Source organism: Rhipicephalus sanguineus, chromosome 3, assembly GCF_013339695.2.
Source record: "Rhipicephalus sanguineus isolate Rsan-2018 chromosome 3, BIME_Rsan_1.4, whole genome shotgun sequence".
NCBI lineage: Eukaryota > Metazoa > Arthropoda > Arachnida > Ixodida > Ixodidae > Rhipicephalus > Rhipicephalus sanguineus.
Genome location: NC_051178.1, coordinates 156,748,289 through 156,764,443, shown reverse-complemented (window position 1 = coordinate 156,764,443; position 16,155 = coordinate 156,748,289). Strand labels below are relative to the sequence as shown.

At 43.7% G+C, this 16,155-nt stretch overlaps 1 protein-coding gene across 1 annotated transcript in view; it reads right to left on the bottom strand.

Annotated features, from left to right (window-relative positions):
• LOC119387551 (pre-mRNA-processing factor 40 homolog B) overlaps positions 1-15,497 on the bottom strand; it is a gene marked incomplete in the record, with an annotated part of 39,793 nt that extends 24,296 nt beyond the window's left edge. The window contains 9 exon segments of the mRNA XM_049413540.1: positions 2,939-3,028; positions 4,033-4,242; positions 5,427-5,457; positions 7,726-7,846; positions 8,752-8,865; positions 9,947-10,098; positions 12,837-13,005; positions 14,931-14,999; positions 15,378-15,497. Of these exon segments, the coding sequence (XP_049269497.1) occupies positions 2,939-3,028; positions 4,033-4,242; positions 5,427-5,457; positions 7,726-7,846; positions 8,752-8,865; positions 9,947-10,098; positions 12,837-13,005; positions 14,931-14,999; positions 15,378-15,380 (959 nt within the window).
• Between the last annotated feature and the right edge of the window lie 658 nt (positions 15,498-16,155).

Below are 16,155 nucleotides of genomic sequence, written 5' to 3'. Positions count from 1 at the left end.
TTTTTACAAGAACTTACCATAGGTACAGTATAAATGTTGAGCGACCATGCGCCCATAAATGCGTAGATATTTGCCACTTAAAACAGCTTGCTGTCGATTTGATGTTCGGGTAACACCACCTAGATTAGTGGTTCGGGCCCCTGTCAGGCCCGATCTACCGGTCGGGCCGGGCCGGGCCGGGTAGACGAAATGTTTTCTCGGGTTCGGGCCGGGCCCGGGTCTCGCTTTGAGTCACCGGGCCGGGTTCGGGCGGTAAACTTGAACGAGTTCCGGGCCCGGGCCGAAAATCCCGGCCCATGCAGTGCTCTACCCTAGATTTTTAATATGCTTCATCTCATCACACCCCGGTATTGCGGCAAAGCTGCCCTTCAATCTCCGTTACGGTCGAACTTTGCCAAGAGACAGTCAACGTCCGATTAAAAGTGGTCCCTAGACTTTCAATATGCTTCACCTCATCACACCCCGGTATTGCGGCAAAGCTGCCTTTCAAGCTCTGCTACAGTCGCAAATGTACTAACTCGAGAAAACGCTGGTTCCAACATGGAGATGAAAGATGTTGCAGAGGTGGGGGCTCAATTAATGCTGTTTTGGACCTGAAATTTGGGCAGGAAATTAAAAAAATCGGAAGCCGAAGCTTTTTAGCACCCAAAATTTCAGACGTTCTTATATATCGACGTCTACGAGGCAGATTTGGAACTCCGGGCTTGAAGGGAGCACACCCTTGTCCTCTACGTCAGTTGGGCTTCCACAGAAGTTGAAAGAGGAGGAGAGCCTGAGGAAATGGCATCTTTGCCTCATGTAAAGTGTTGTCGGCAACACTTGGGTTGCACCAAATCATGTACCGTATTTACTCGAATCTAACGCGCACCTTTTTCAGGTAAAACGAGTCCAAAAATCGCATGCGCGTTAGAATCGAGTACCGAAAAAAAAAAGAAACTCGATTATCGTATTGCCATCGGCATTTCAAATGGCCGCCTCCTACGCGCCTTGGCCATTTCTGCCATTATTGTTTCAGTTCGTACGTGTGCTGAGGAGATTGTCCATCTCGTTCTGCGTTCGCATCGACGGCATGGAAGTGCCGACTCCAAATACTCGACGAGTGCACCACACTGCAGCATTTAAAAGAATAGTTATTACATGTGCTGAGACGAGCAGAAATCGGGCCGCATCGCGGTCGTTCGGAGTTCCCGCAACGTGCGTGCGAGACTGGCGCAAATAGAAGTAGAAGATTTTTTAAAGTAAAGCTTCACGAAAAGGTTTCAGTGGACCAAGGCAGGGCCGGTTTCCCGAAATCGAAGAGCGTTGACAGCGACAAGGAGTTGTCCGACAGCGACGAGGACTGATCCATTGCGTGACTCGTATCGCCGCCGTAGTGGTGACAGTTTTAGCGGCAAGGCCCGCTTTTTGACTTTGTGTTTTACTTTTTTGAAACTTTAGTTCTTTAAAACCCAAATACTTGTTCTTCTGAATGTGCAAAGTTTGACTCCTACGGACTTTTTTGTTCTTTCTTTTCTCTCACGAAAAAATGGGTGCGCGTTACAATCGATGTATTACTTTTTTTTTTTGGTCGCGGAAAACGGGTGCGTGTTACAATCGAGGGCGCGGTAGAATCGAGTAAATACAGTACATAAATAGAATTCGGCCTCTACATTGCCTCATTCTTGATAAGACAACTATGAAAGACCACCCCGCCAGTTCATCAACCTAGCGAAAAGAAACACTTTCATGTTGCTATCTCATAAGAATATGTTTAGGAATGCTCTCTAACTTTTTTTTCCTGCAATTTCGCTTCGAAGTATATTCGAGAAATATTCGAAAAATATTTGATTCGATTCGCACTCACACTTCAATATTCGAATTCGCTTCGCGCCCTAAATTTTGCTATTCGCACAGCTCTACATTTAACGCCTATATAACTTACTGTGATACCTGTTTGTATAACCAGTAATGTTTTCAGAACCCAGGTGGAAGATAAGACAAGATGTGACAACATACTGGCCCACTCGACTCTTGCAATCATTGCAGCTACCACATTCAAGTAGAGCAAGGAGGAACAAGTGGAGCACCGTCTTCATGAGCAGTACCATACCCACCAACAGCGAGCCGTTTTTTTTAATCTGCTTTTGTTTCTCTTTATCTCATAATTATAATACTTAAAATAGCATCCCTTATGTTTTCCTTTCACTATCTATTGCCTTCACATGGCTGTGTCTAAAAAAAATGAGCCCCTCTATCAATTCCCATCTTCTCGTCCACTGTTAATGTATCCTTATTGCTACAAGTCAGCTAATTTTACTTTGTGTCACGATCTTGCAAAAATTTCTATAACTTTCATGAAGTTTCAATACCAAATTTAGTATGAAGTTAAAATATGTCGTATAAGTTTTTGCAACCCTTTCACTTACTACGTGTCATTCTTTCCTATGCTAGTTTTCAGAGTTAAAAAATATGCCAAATTCACCCTCTGTAACGTTGTAAAGGACCACTAAGTGCGAAGCAATTAGCATCACTAGGTGGCATCCATGACCTGGAGTAACGCCAGGAAATAATGCATGTCACGATGACATGTCGTATACCTATTTCCTATATACGCCCTCATAGAAGAACCTGTTTTCAACTGAGCAAAGCTTTCACCAAACACCGATTTCATGACCCTACTTGTGTCCACCAGTTTCGTCTCCCAGACTCAAGCTTGTTCAGCGTCCAACACAGCACAAACATTACTCAAATGTAAGCGTGGAAAACTAAAATTCAAACATACCCCCAGAAGTCAAAAGAAAAGAAATTGTAAGAAAACGAGGTGAAACACTTGCAGAGTAGGAGGCAGGCAACACATAGAGAAATATAAGACGCTTTCCACTGCAAGGGAGACCTTACCCGACAGAGCACTCATTTATTTATAGTGAGGATTTCCATAACCAGGCTTGCACCCACCTTTTCCCTAAGCAGCTCCTTGAAGGCCTCAATGGCCTCTTTCTTGTCCTTGAACTCGATAGGCCGGTCCTTGTTCTCCTCCTCATCACTCGACCTGCAGGCAATGCAACTCGGTGTTCCATCACAATACAGTAGTACTCCTACATACCAGAAGAGCCTTCACACTCAAATTGTCCTTCACGGCATTCAGTGGCATAACTAACTCTCATGTGACGGCATGAAGAGAAGGCCGCATGACTTCCACCAGTTGCTTCAAATATTGAACCTTACAGTGTACACAGAGCGAGCACATGGTTACATGTTTGCAAGACTGTGGCAGCTAGTGACACATCGAACTTTGGCATTCAGCTTGGAATTGCACAAAAAGCAGTCTGTGCAAATGGGAAATGTTGTTTGAATTAACCGTGGTGCGTGTTTCAGGCTCGAATTAAGGAGAGTTCTTCCCCATTCCAATAGATATCACTTCGCCGTGATCAGTAGGTCGTGACCAATGGACCAGTTTGAATTACAGTCCAACACAGAAATATCAAAGCTGAAAAGGATCACAAAAAAGTTAAATATACAAGTAATTTGATATATAAAATACCTCATACAGTAGACTCCTGTTAAACGAAAGCTGAAGGGACCAGGAAAATATGTTTCATTTAACAGGAGTTTCGTTTACTGAGAGATGAAAAGGGGTGCAGAATTCAAGCACAAAACCAATCGTGTTAGAGGCAGTTGTTCCATTTAAGCAGCAATTTCATTTAAGAGAGTTTCGTTTATTGAGAGTCTACTGTATATCGCAAACGTTTCAAGGGTATATTGTGCATATCAAATGTTTTACAACTGTTCGATATACACAATAATTAGGTAAATCTGAGTCCATATATGTTAGTTTGAATTATGCGACTTCAAATAAACGAGGTTCTACTGTACAAGCAAAAAGAGGATCTATGTCTTTACTCTTTTCAAATAAAAGTCTAGGTGGCAGTAAACATCTACGTTTTCTTCGGTATTCTTCCAAGGCCATCACTTTGAACTGCTCTCAGAGATCAAGATTTCGTTTTACCACTGTAGCCAGCACTGTGAGTGCCATGAACATTGGCCTGCACTTACTTGTCTTCTTCTTCACCTCCCTGCTGCTGCTGTGGAGGTTGCTGTTGTTGCGGCTGCTGTGGTTGCTGCTGCTGTGGTTGCTGGGGCTGCTGAGGTGGTTGTGCCTGCGCCGGTGCCTGTTGAGGCTGCTGCGGCTGTCCAGGCGCGCCGGCCGCAGGCTCTGCCGGTGCGCTGCTTGGCAGCTGGATGTCGGCCACACAGTCTTCTTCCCTGCAAAGACACGCAATTGAAGTGCGCCGCCGGAGAGACTGTTCCGTGCGCACCTGCCATTGCCTGTCCTCGATAAATGTACCGGACAAGTGAGCAAAGTACCAGTTGGAAAATGCGAGCACGCAGCTTCCCCATCATGCTGCGCCAACAACTGACACAAATGAAAATAAAAGTCAATGCATAAAGCACTGCTCTGAGCACACCGTCGGCGTAAATAACGAGTGCAAAGAAAAGTGCCACGCAAGCACAACGACAAGAAAAATGTTCGTTAGCTGCCTTCACCGGATGCTATCATTCGCAGCTGGCTGTCGAGAGCCTCGTAAATCTCCCCGTAGAACTTGTAAAGATAGCCAGGTCATCTGGATGTCTAAGTTCGTTAAGCATGAAGTGCTTTTAGCTCCCATTGTTGGCGGCCTTCGAGTGACCTCGAGCCAAATGCCAACGCTGTTATCCGGGCACTTCAAACAAGACATCCTGGCACTCAATCGAGAACATCCTGGCACTGACACGAGAAAACATTTGACCATATACATCCGGGCATCTAGCCAAAAGTTTTTTAGTGTTCTATGGATTTGCACAGATTACAAGTTGAAGACTCCACCAAGGTCGCAGCTGCATCGCTCCCGGCCTAGTCTGCCAAGTGAAGCTTGCATGCTCTATGGATCTGATGGAAACACGGTTGCAACAAGTTCCCAATTGATGTGATCATCTCTGCTAATCAAGGTCTTTAGGCATGCAGGAATGACTTTCACTAAGCAGCGGTCGGTAAGGCATTACTTTAGTGGCTGCTTCATACAAAGCACAAGCCTTCGAGCAAATTGTGGCCAGGCAGCGATAAACTGGTATTATGCTCTTTCGGGTAAGCCTGACTGTGCGAGCTTGCCCACATTGCTCCAACATAACATATTACTCAAAGACGAAACAATCTTTTTATATGCCGACAAGTTTCTATTTTTACCGGAGATGACCTGGAACTGTCTAGGTACTTATGTTGCCATGCACCATCATACTATGGCACACTGCTCATACAACAGTGCACTAAGAGGCCTAGCCTTACGAGAAGTTGATTTGAACTACAAGTATGAAAGAAAAAACCACGGAGATCTACGGCTCAATAAAAGGAAGACACTTGCAGCTTTGCACGAAAGAAAAGCAACAGTTAAAAAGCTAGTAAACACACTTACTTGGTGGTTTCTCCCTGGGCTGCAATTGTGGCTGCAGAAAAGAAGAAATAAGAAAATAGATCTGAAATTCGGGGAGCGTTAGGGCAACACAAAAGGTTTAAGCACCCTTTCTATCCCCACAAAACAATTAAATAGGGAAGTGCAACCCTCCAAAGACTAGCATCTCAAATGAATTGGTGTCCATATACTATACCACAACATACAAAAGCCCTTTATATTTCTACACCTTAAAACCGTAAGCAGTAATGTCACACATTACTCTGACCAGAAAGCAGCCCCATAAGGTAGTGCTCAGAAATAAGAGAAGAAGGATTTGTGAAGCTTATGAATCAACAAGTGGTAAATGAAAATGACATCCTTCTTTTGTTCCTGTAATTCGTTTACTTATGTATCTGAAACTGCACGATACGAACATTAAAACAAGAGTGTGTACAGTTGAAAAACCAAAAGACAATCAGAACTTGCAGGAAATGAGTGTCGGTAACACAGGAGTGATGGAAAAGTGACAATCAATGATCCCCGATGCCATGACCACAGTGGTGCATAAATATGGCTGACGACGTATTATAAATACAACGAATTTTCCGAAGTAAGCTGACATGACGTAGATTGTTGTAGTTATAACTACTGCACATAAAGTATAGGGGGGAACACCCCATTCTCTTTCTCTTCATCCGCGAGATGAGTGGCTCATAACTCCCCTTGAGACAAAAAAAAGTGAAGGCAGCAGAATAAAAAGTATGTTCATCTTATCAGAAAAATGCCTTAAGTTTTAACTTATCAGAGTTCATATACAGGATGTGCCAATGTGCATGCACTATAAGCACATTGCCCCATTGCTTTCTTTCAATGTTCCAATATTCAGACACCATTCACATCCCTTGGGCACAGCCAGTTAATAAAAGATTCCAAAGCAGCGAAGCCATTAAAACAAAGTTAAGTAACATCAGGAACTTGCCATTTGGATTGGAATTCTGGCAAGCAGTGTTATGGCTTTGCAAAGACCTACTGCAAATTTTGACTCAAAGGTAGCTTCATTGGCTGCAGCAAAAGTTTCTGTTCTTTCTCAGATTCCATGCTCCAAACACCTATGTGGCAGGCGTACGTCGGCACCTTTCATGGCCCACAAAGAGATATTTGACACCCACACCACAATTAATGCTACCAGCAAGAATGGTCACCACTATGCTAAGCTGTGTTAGGAGAGGTTCAACAAAAAAAATTGCACGGCTTGCACTAAGTCACGCAAGGCTGGGTATCCACCACACAGCTCTGCTGCAGAGCTGGTCAGGTTCTCTTGTTAACCAGCGCGTACCACACAAATTTCAGATTCTCTTGTTAACCATCTGTACAGAATGTACCACACAAATTGGCCAAATCCCACTACGCGGTTCTCTTGTTAACCATCCGCTTGTTAACCACATGCTTGGGCGGTGATTGAGCTTGTGCCGGTTCATGATGATAATAATTTTCTATCTACGCCACACGGCAAACCTCCACCACAGCAGCTCTGCTGTAAAATTCCTATAGCGCATATGTACCACACAAATTGGCCAAATCCCACACGTTTCGTTCTCTTGCAAACCTCTTGGGCGGTGATTGAGCTTGTGCCGGTTCATGATGATGATAATTTTCTATCTACGACACACGGCAAACCTCCACCACAGCAGCTCTGCTGTAAAATTCCTATAGCGCATATGTACCACATTGGCCAAATTGGTTCCTTGTTAACCATCCGCTTGTTCCTTGGGCGGTGATTGAGCTAATTCAGCTTCTTACCACTGAACAGAATGCTTGGGCGGTGATTGAGCCTGTGCCGGTTCATGATGATGATAATTTTCTATCTACGCCACACGGCAAACCTCCACCACAGCAGCTCTGCTGTAAAATTCCTATAGCGCATATGTACCACACAAATTGGCCAAATCCCACTACGTTTCAGGTTCTCTTGTTAACCATCCGCTTGTTAACCACATGCTTGGGCGGTGATTGAGCTTGTGCCGGTTCATGATGATGATAATTTTCTATCTACGACACACGGCAAACCTCCACCATAGCAGCTCTGCTGTAAAATTCCTATAGTGCGTACGTGCCACAGAAATTGGCCAAATCCCACTAAGTTTCAGCTTCTCTTGTTAACCATATGCACAGAATGCTTGGGTGGTGATTGAGCACGTGCCGGTTCATGATGATAATTTTCTATCTACGACACACGGCAAACCTCGACCATAACAGCTCTGCTGTAAAAGTAGCACTTCAAACTGCAATAAAGGAAAGCGAGAAACATTCACTCGGTTACCTTTAAGCTCTTCGAGCTCTTTGGGAATGGTCCATCGAGACTCCTTTGTAAGGACATTGTGGAAGTATGTTCGCCCTGTGTCTGATTTGTACTCCTTCCAGGGGCACTGAGACAGCAACAACTGGGCAGCACAAAAATACACATGCACTTATGTCATGCCAACATACATAGCTCACCACTCCATTGCAGCATCACTGCCATTTCCTGTCTCAATGGAATTGACGGAATAAAGTAGACCTAGTGGGTGAAAAGCCTGCATTATAATGAACTTCCCGCGACCCCCTAGCATATAATTTGAAAGTGTTTTAAAAACTATTCCAATTAAAAGGGCCTCCTCTAAATGTCACTGAATTCCACAGATGAACAACACCAAATGCAAGGTGCCTTCAGCAGTAAAAATTAGCTAGCAAGGCTTTTCTAGGGCACTTTATAGTTCTTTGAGGGTTAAAAGTTGTAAACCTACGTTGCCGCAAACTATTCCCAAATGGTCAATGCCACGTACTTACTATAACGTCTTATACGTTTGAAAAACAAACTGAAGTTTCAACTCTCTGTTGTGCCCAGCAAGCATAGCCACCCTGTGTGGCTACGCTTGCAACCTGTGCCCACAAGTATGTGGGCACAGCAAACGTTGAATATATTTTAATTCACTTCCAAAGTACCTAAATACCCATTCTTCTGATCAAAACCCATTAGCGCGCCAACACTGTAGTTTAGGAAGGGCAACGAAAGTTGTATCTCAGATCTGCAGTGCTGAGTGACATCCGCCACCTCCGCCACGTGGCTGTAGTGAACTAGAATATATTCTAGTTCAATTGAGCATCGGTTGCTACATTGAGCGCACACCCTTGAGCTAAACAGCACATAACCTATCACAGCGGGCATGATCTTTGCTTGAAAGCAGTGGAGATTAAGCTACTGATGCTTAAACCAAAATAAGCTGATTTATACATTGCTCAAATGATTCTAGAATGCAATAGTACAAGCTTGTAATCCAAAACAATCTCCTTCATCAGAAATACTCACCTCAGTGTGAGTCTTCAGTTCATCAGGCTTCTCCCAACTGGACTGCTTGGTGGCGTGGTTGTAGAAATAAGTGCGGCCATCGGGAGCTTTATGCTCTGTCCAACTGCTGCTCTTCTGCACGCACAATCACAACCGTTAAACCCTTCACACCACATGAGCCTGACGAAAGCCATCATGAATACATACATACATACGTAACTGCAGCCACATATGAACACTTTGTAGAAAATTACTCTACCAGCACTTCTGCATGAGCGACTTGTGGTCAGGCACTGCTGCATAAGCTCTATCGTGGTTGATTCACACATCCGTTTTCTCACTGCATTATGCGCCATCTATAAATGAGCAAGTAAACTTCCTTTACTTCGGTTTTGCTTTATTTAGTTTCGAAGTGGAACAGACAGAAGGTGGATAAAGGTTTTGGACAGCAAAGGGTGAAAAAGGTCCCCGAAACATATTTTTCCAAACTGTGTTATTATACTACAGCCTTATCACATCGTTCACATTATAATTTAGGCAACGCACCATGTATTAAGGCAGCTATGGGCAATCGGCTGACACTCTGCTCATAGCACTCCTAGACTGTGAAACTGCATTTCTGAACAACACGTGAAGGTGCCAGCAACCCTTTTAATTTTGTACTAATCAGCAAGTTGCGAGCACAATCCTGAGTGTTCTATTCCTGTCTGAATAAAGTACTCCGTTGTCAGTTAATGCTCATTTCAAGCATGCCTTGTTTTCTGTGCTGTTTAAATATGAATTCCAACCAATTGGCCCAAATTTTTCTTTTGCTGAATGACAGCAGAATTCTCGGCTAGCTCTTGATCCAAAATACCTTTCAGAAAACTAGAACGCACAATGAAAATTACCTCTCGGAGCACTTCAGGTGTGAACTATGCATGAGCAACAGGAAATTGTGATAAAACTTGCTCATATTCAATTTAATTGGAATGTGATGCTGTGTGACAAAAGAAGAGCACAAATTTTATTTATTTTTTATTGTGGAATTTTTCACATGAGCATAAATATGAAACAATGAATGAACTAATTAATAATATATTAAGTTTTAAAGAAGCAAGATATGTATGAGGCATGCCATAGTGGGGAACTCTGGATGAACTACCTATGGTTCTTTGTTGCAACTGAATCAATCGATCAATCAATCAATCAACAAACATGGCTCAACTATACTCACTGGTGGTTGTTGAGTGCCAGGCGCTTGTGCAGCATTCTCAGCTGGAGTCGATGGCGTAGCTGGCGGTGTAGATGCCGCAGGTGCATCAGGTTTTGGAGAGGAGGTTGCTTGTGATGGGGATGATGTCGCGGCAGGCAGGACTGCTGGTGGGACTACGAAAGGAAGCGCATCGTATTACAATTCACCTTTGTGACGCCATTCTGATGAACTAAACCAGATGAAAGCACAATAAGTTAGCCCCGTATCAGCCAACAAAAACCTAGTGCAAAAAGATAAAAACACTCCTGAACACGCATGCTTATGTAAACAGCGCAGAGACCTCATGGCCATCATACAGATCTCCTAGCCACCAAGATAACTCCAATCACTAGAGGCTATTTATAGCCTGCATGATTTGGCAACCAGGACTGAGCATTAGCTACTACTCCCTAGTTGCTTCATATTGGAAGCTTGCTAAGCGCGCCTGTGTAGCTCCTTGGGGTACACCAATCTTCCATAATGACATTTCAAGTGTCAGTTCCGTCGTTTTACATCATCTCGTCTCTGCCAGTACCCTTTCGCAATGACCTACTCTGTCCAGATCCAACCATGTCAGTGTAAGTTCACTTCACCTTGTAACAACAGACAACATGGAAGAGGTGGCCGCACCATCAGCATTGACAGTTGAGCGGCTTGAAGAGGAACTTATGCCATGTTGACACATTGATACGTGGCACCATATGCGTGACATTCAGTGGAACCACGGTGACAGACATGTAGCTGCTGATGCCAGCAGAAGGAGCGAACACGAAGATCTACAGGAATGACAGGGAAACTACTGACAGCTTCCTGAGATCCCAGCTACTTGTAAGTAAATATACTATTTCTATCTTTATAGAACAGCAGGCGTTACAGTGTACTCAATTTTTTTTTAGCAGGCATGAAAACAATGAACATAATTTACAGTAACATGTCGGTGCATGTCATGCCACTGAGTGTCATCACCAAAACAGGGGAAAGAAAATAATTGAACAGTACATAAAAACCCAACAAGCTTCCAGCACTTGATTCCATCGAATATGACAGCTCCATCATATTTCAGTACAGACTATGAAAGTGCTGTACCTTTCTTTTCTAATAAGTCAAATGCGTTGATCTGCATCAAAAAGATCAATTACAGCAAGGACAAGGTAAGAAAACAAAGGAGCAGGTGTCAGACTGAGTCTTGTTAGGTACAGAGCCAGAGTAAATGATACATAGTGGAGAGCCACTGAGAACAACTTTTTGCACCATGCTAGTTATATCGCGCACAGCACTGCATAGGGCATATGACAGAAGATGTTTGTCCTGTCAGCATACAGTTGTCAATTACTTCAAGAAATCAACATAACTTTGTTAACATCAAAGTTTACATGTATCATTTTGTAATGCTGTCTGAACATTTTAAAATTTACAATACCAAATCAAACCCCCCTGCTATACCGAATCAAATGGCTACTATTAAAGGGGCCCTGCAACACTTTTCCAAGTAACCATCGAATGGCTTCATTAAAGAAGTTTATTGCCTCACGAATCAACTGCCGCAAAAGGTTTTAGAATCTGTCAAGTACGAGCGGAGCTACAGAGATTTGTCACACATTTTAATTACATTCGCTCTCCTCTCATCCCGACGAGCGCGCTGAAGCTAAGCAGGGAGGGATGGCACGGGGGAAAGATGTTACGTCATGCGTACATCATGACCTTGAGCAATTTTTCTTTTTTCTCATTTGAACGCACAGCTTACTTTCAGTGGGATCGTGAGCACACAAGCAGGCACATGGCGTCCTCCTGCGGCAGCCATGGTAACTATGTAGCTCGCAACATAGAGTTTCCTACAATACTTACTAGAGGGAACTCTGGCGCTAGTGTCTATGGGAGCTGCAACGCATGACGCTTCAGCCAGCATGGGAATGATGGATAGTACACAAATTTGTCTAAACTTCGTTCTTTCGGCTCCGTTTGGCTGTGCGTCGCCTGCATCCGCTTCGTCGCAAAACAAAGTTCAGCAAAAGTCTGCAGTTCCACTTCACCACTTTAACTTTTTTAGGCTCACCAAATCAAACCTGGTCACGAAGTTCACAACGGTCTATTCTTTTATCCGAAACAAACACCAAAACACAGCAATAAACAAAGCCACAAGTACGTTTGAAGCCGCAAGCACGAAGACTAGGCAAATTTGTGTACTATCCCATCATTCCCATAGTAGCTGAATGATCGGTGCACCAGCGTCCCCTCTAGTTAATTTTAAGAAACTCTAAGGCTCGCAATGCTCAAATCAGTCAATGGCCGTGAATTTGGGTATATGGCACGGTCATTTGAGTATATGGCATCATTTGTAGAAAGAAGAGAGAACAATTTCTCGCCGACCTTGAGAATTAATTGTAGATTTCAGGCCGCGTGCTGTGCTATAAATGTTAGGCTCGCGTGTTCTCAGGAGCCTCGACTACGAACAGCAGCGTTTTCTGACCATCCTGAAAAAGTGTTGCTGGTCCCCTTTGTAGGTTCTGATAACCTCTCAAGTGGCTTTCTAGTGCACTTGAAACAATTAGGTGTTATTTCCCTGTTGGAGTGGTAATCAGTAGACATGAAGCACCAGATCTGCCACCACCACCAGGTTTAATAGCTTACATAACTATTAAACCTGGCACCCCTCTATCATTATTCAGACAGTATCCAATATGGTGTTACCACTGTGCAATGGATCATTATTACCATACAACTTCAAAAAATATTCCACACTCCCCTGCCTTTTTATCACGAGCTCCAACCCTATGTGCACCTTTCGTGTTCTCTCACTTCTGTAAGGTCTCCAACAGCAGTAAGTCTACATAGCTAACAACTACAAGCCTTTCTTGTGAAGATGGGAACACACCTGCCGCAGCTGCTGGAGGAGGAGGAACCTGAGGTGGCATTGCCGGGTACATTGGGTAGGCCGGCGGGTAGTGTGGTGGCATAGGCATGCCAGGGGGCAACAGCATGGGACCTGCGCCATCCATTGGTGGTCGGGGCATGAAGCCCGGCGGCATCGGCGGTGGTGTTAGCTGTAAGGAGTATAATGCACACGGTCAGGCCACGGAATGATGAAAGTGGGGAAATTGCCCCACTTCACAAACACTTCGTTCACACTTTAACAATCGTCCATGGACATAACTGTTCTTGCAAGTGGAAATAGTTCACATACTGCTTGCATTTTTTGTCCAGCCATTCCTAACACGAACAATAAAACACACTTTAAATTACTTAAACGCACAACTCTGTGCTACTGATCCTAACAAATGTCAAGAGCATGTGCATGAAGACTGTTTTACAAAATTTTCATATTCTACTTATCGTAGAACACGTAACATTCGCGCTTTCCTGTGTGACACTGTCCTTATTTATGGAAACTGTTTTGCTTGGCCTTGTTTTTCATCTCAACCTGTCCTGTATATATTTGATAGTTCTGAAGTTTACTGCATAGGTCACAACTCCCTTTTTAGATGTGCATGTTACACAGCATGTGACTCTAGTCTCAACACATACAAGATGACTCTGTTAACAATTGCGCACCAACTTTGTAAAAAGCATGCATCCTCTCTATCTCTAGGTGGATGAATCTGAGGCCATATTTAGGTCACCCTGAGTGGCTGATCCCAACTTTAAACAGTGCCTTCCATTTTTGTTTATGTTATGAAGAATCAATAAAGAAATCCAGAAGCACAGAAAAGACCCAAGTGCTAATTGACATCATAGTTGCAGCATATTTGGCACTCAGAAATAGACAAGCCATCAATAGTCTCAAACAAAACATAGAGCATTGTCTGAGCCAGAAATGTTTGATGGAATATGTCTTTCTATTCACAGCAACAAAGGTTTTTACAAGTTGAAATTAAGACAAGAGGTCCCAATAGTGACTTAACACGGCATCACAATAGATTTAACAGCTCAAATGAGAATGGTGGTGAAAGCTTGTGTTAACATAGTGGTCTCAGAAAATAAAAGAACGTCATTTAAAGTCAGCATCTGTGTTTCAAGCCGCAATGCTTCCATTTATGCCCATGCAATACTGTCATATCAGAATGATAACATTTGTGCAGACATTCTGTGGTATCATATGCACCGTAGCAGACTGTATTAAAGGTATAGCCTGAGAAACAAAGGTGCAGGGTAAAAAAAGAAAAGCTAAGCTATATTGAATACAAATGCACAATATGGTTGTGACCGTGAATCGTAGCCGACGATTTACTGAGACTCATTCTCAAGAAAACAAAGCAGTTTTTCTCTTAATGCACGTCAGTATACCTGCCTAATTTGTCTACTGCAGCAAAGAAGCGGCCACGCATGCGTATGTCTCACACAATGGCCTTGTCAATTAATTTTTTCAATCCAGCTGATACATCATTGTACTGTTAAAAATGGAACTGACATTTGCTGCATACAATATCTTTTAATACGTTTTGACATTTCAAGGAGCCCAAACAGATGCAAGATGTCAGTTGTTAGCAGCTGTTGGCGACGGGCCGGGAAATAAATTATAAAGAAAAATGACTGCAGCTGTTGTCGAGATTATAAAATAAGTAAGGAAGCGCAGACCACTGAAACTTAATTGCTAACATACAACGCAGTCACTGCATGCAGATGAGTCTTAAGTTAGCCTTCACGCAGAGTTTTTTTTCTCGCTCTCATTTCTTGTTCTTTTTTTTTTCATCGGTTGCTTTTCGTAAGAACGCTTGCGTGGTCCCTGCTTGTTAATTGGAATAAATCCCGCTGTGCTGTGCAGATATATAGATCAGCGGCTAAATGGGCGCTTCACAAAATTGCGCCGACAACATACGAAAGGGATCACTGACGCGATATTTCTATTGTCACGATGGAATGCGGTTACTCAACAGCGTTCTTCAAACCCAAAGGTGCTGAAATGTTGGCCCATTTCGGCCTCACCAAGTTGCGTCGCAGTGTTGAAGGAGCAAAAAGAGCAACGCCTTACCCCGAACGGTGGTGCCGGCGGCATCATCAAAGGTGGCATCGGAGGCATGCTGTTCACGTTTGGGCTGTCCTGCAAACGAAACAAGAGCCATGTAAGATCGTGGGCACGGAGTACATTGCCGGTGCAGCCGATGCAGTGTGCGCGTGTCGTTCACGTGTCTATTAAACGCGCTTGTAAGCTGTCGACTGCGCGCGAAGCGAACAAAATAAACAGTCATCCGCAAGACAACCTAAGCGCGCATAAACCGATTGTTAAATAATTCAAGCTCAGATCATCGAAACTGCCCGCGCAGTCGGAGCAACATCCATCAACAAACGCGTCGTCCTTACGAGCATTACGGATACCTTAATATTTGCATCAGCGCGCAGAACATACTGATGTAAATCCCCTTCCACTGAGGAACAGGGAATTAAATAAAACGGTCATAAAGAGGGAGAACACACGTACCATGATCGTTTTTGATGTTTGGGCCACCTGCGATGAAGTGTGAACTTCGCAACAGCCGCATAGAAGCCGGGCAATGGATGCGCACAAGACAATTGTAGCCAACTCCAATCCAAAGTCCCAAGCGGTGATGCGCGATGATGATGATAAGGCGGCAGAGTCCGAAATTGGATTACGTTGGTAAACATGGTAAACATTTAGCTCCACAGTGATATTTGTAAGGTGTAAACGCGCCTAACAGATGCTTAAATGCTACCTTTCAGCGCCTGTCAATAATGTGAAGCTTTCAAATCTCTTCTTTCTTTTCACGTGTTGGCCGCTGCTGCTGCCGACCTTGACCACAGAATAAGCGCAACTGGGCACGTGAACATTTTTGTCTGCCACTTGGTAGGCACTTGAACAAACAAGCAGAACAAAATACAGGAATTTGAAGGAGTAAACTGCAGAGAAGTGAACACGGTGGCCCATACAAACAGCCAGCTGTGGAGAAACAATATCAGCTAGTCCCTAAGGTGCACCGAGTGTTCAACTACATGGGAGTTAAGGAGCAGTGGAAACGTCTAAAATATTAAGGAAAGCTTGACTTACCACCGATTTTCACATATACAACGGATCCGCCATGTTCTTGTCAACGATTTAGTACCTTCTTGTTGCCGCTTATATGAGGAATAATCAAGTACCGATTTGTATATACAAGTGAGTAAAATAAGATAAGTAAATTACGTGCGTTGCAGCAGCACATGGAAAAAGATGACAACGAAATGGGCATGCCTCTGCCATG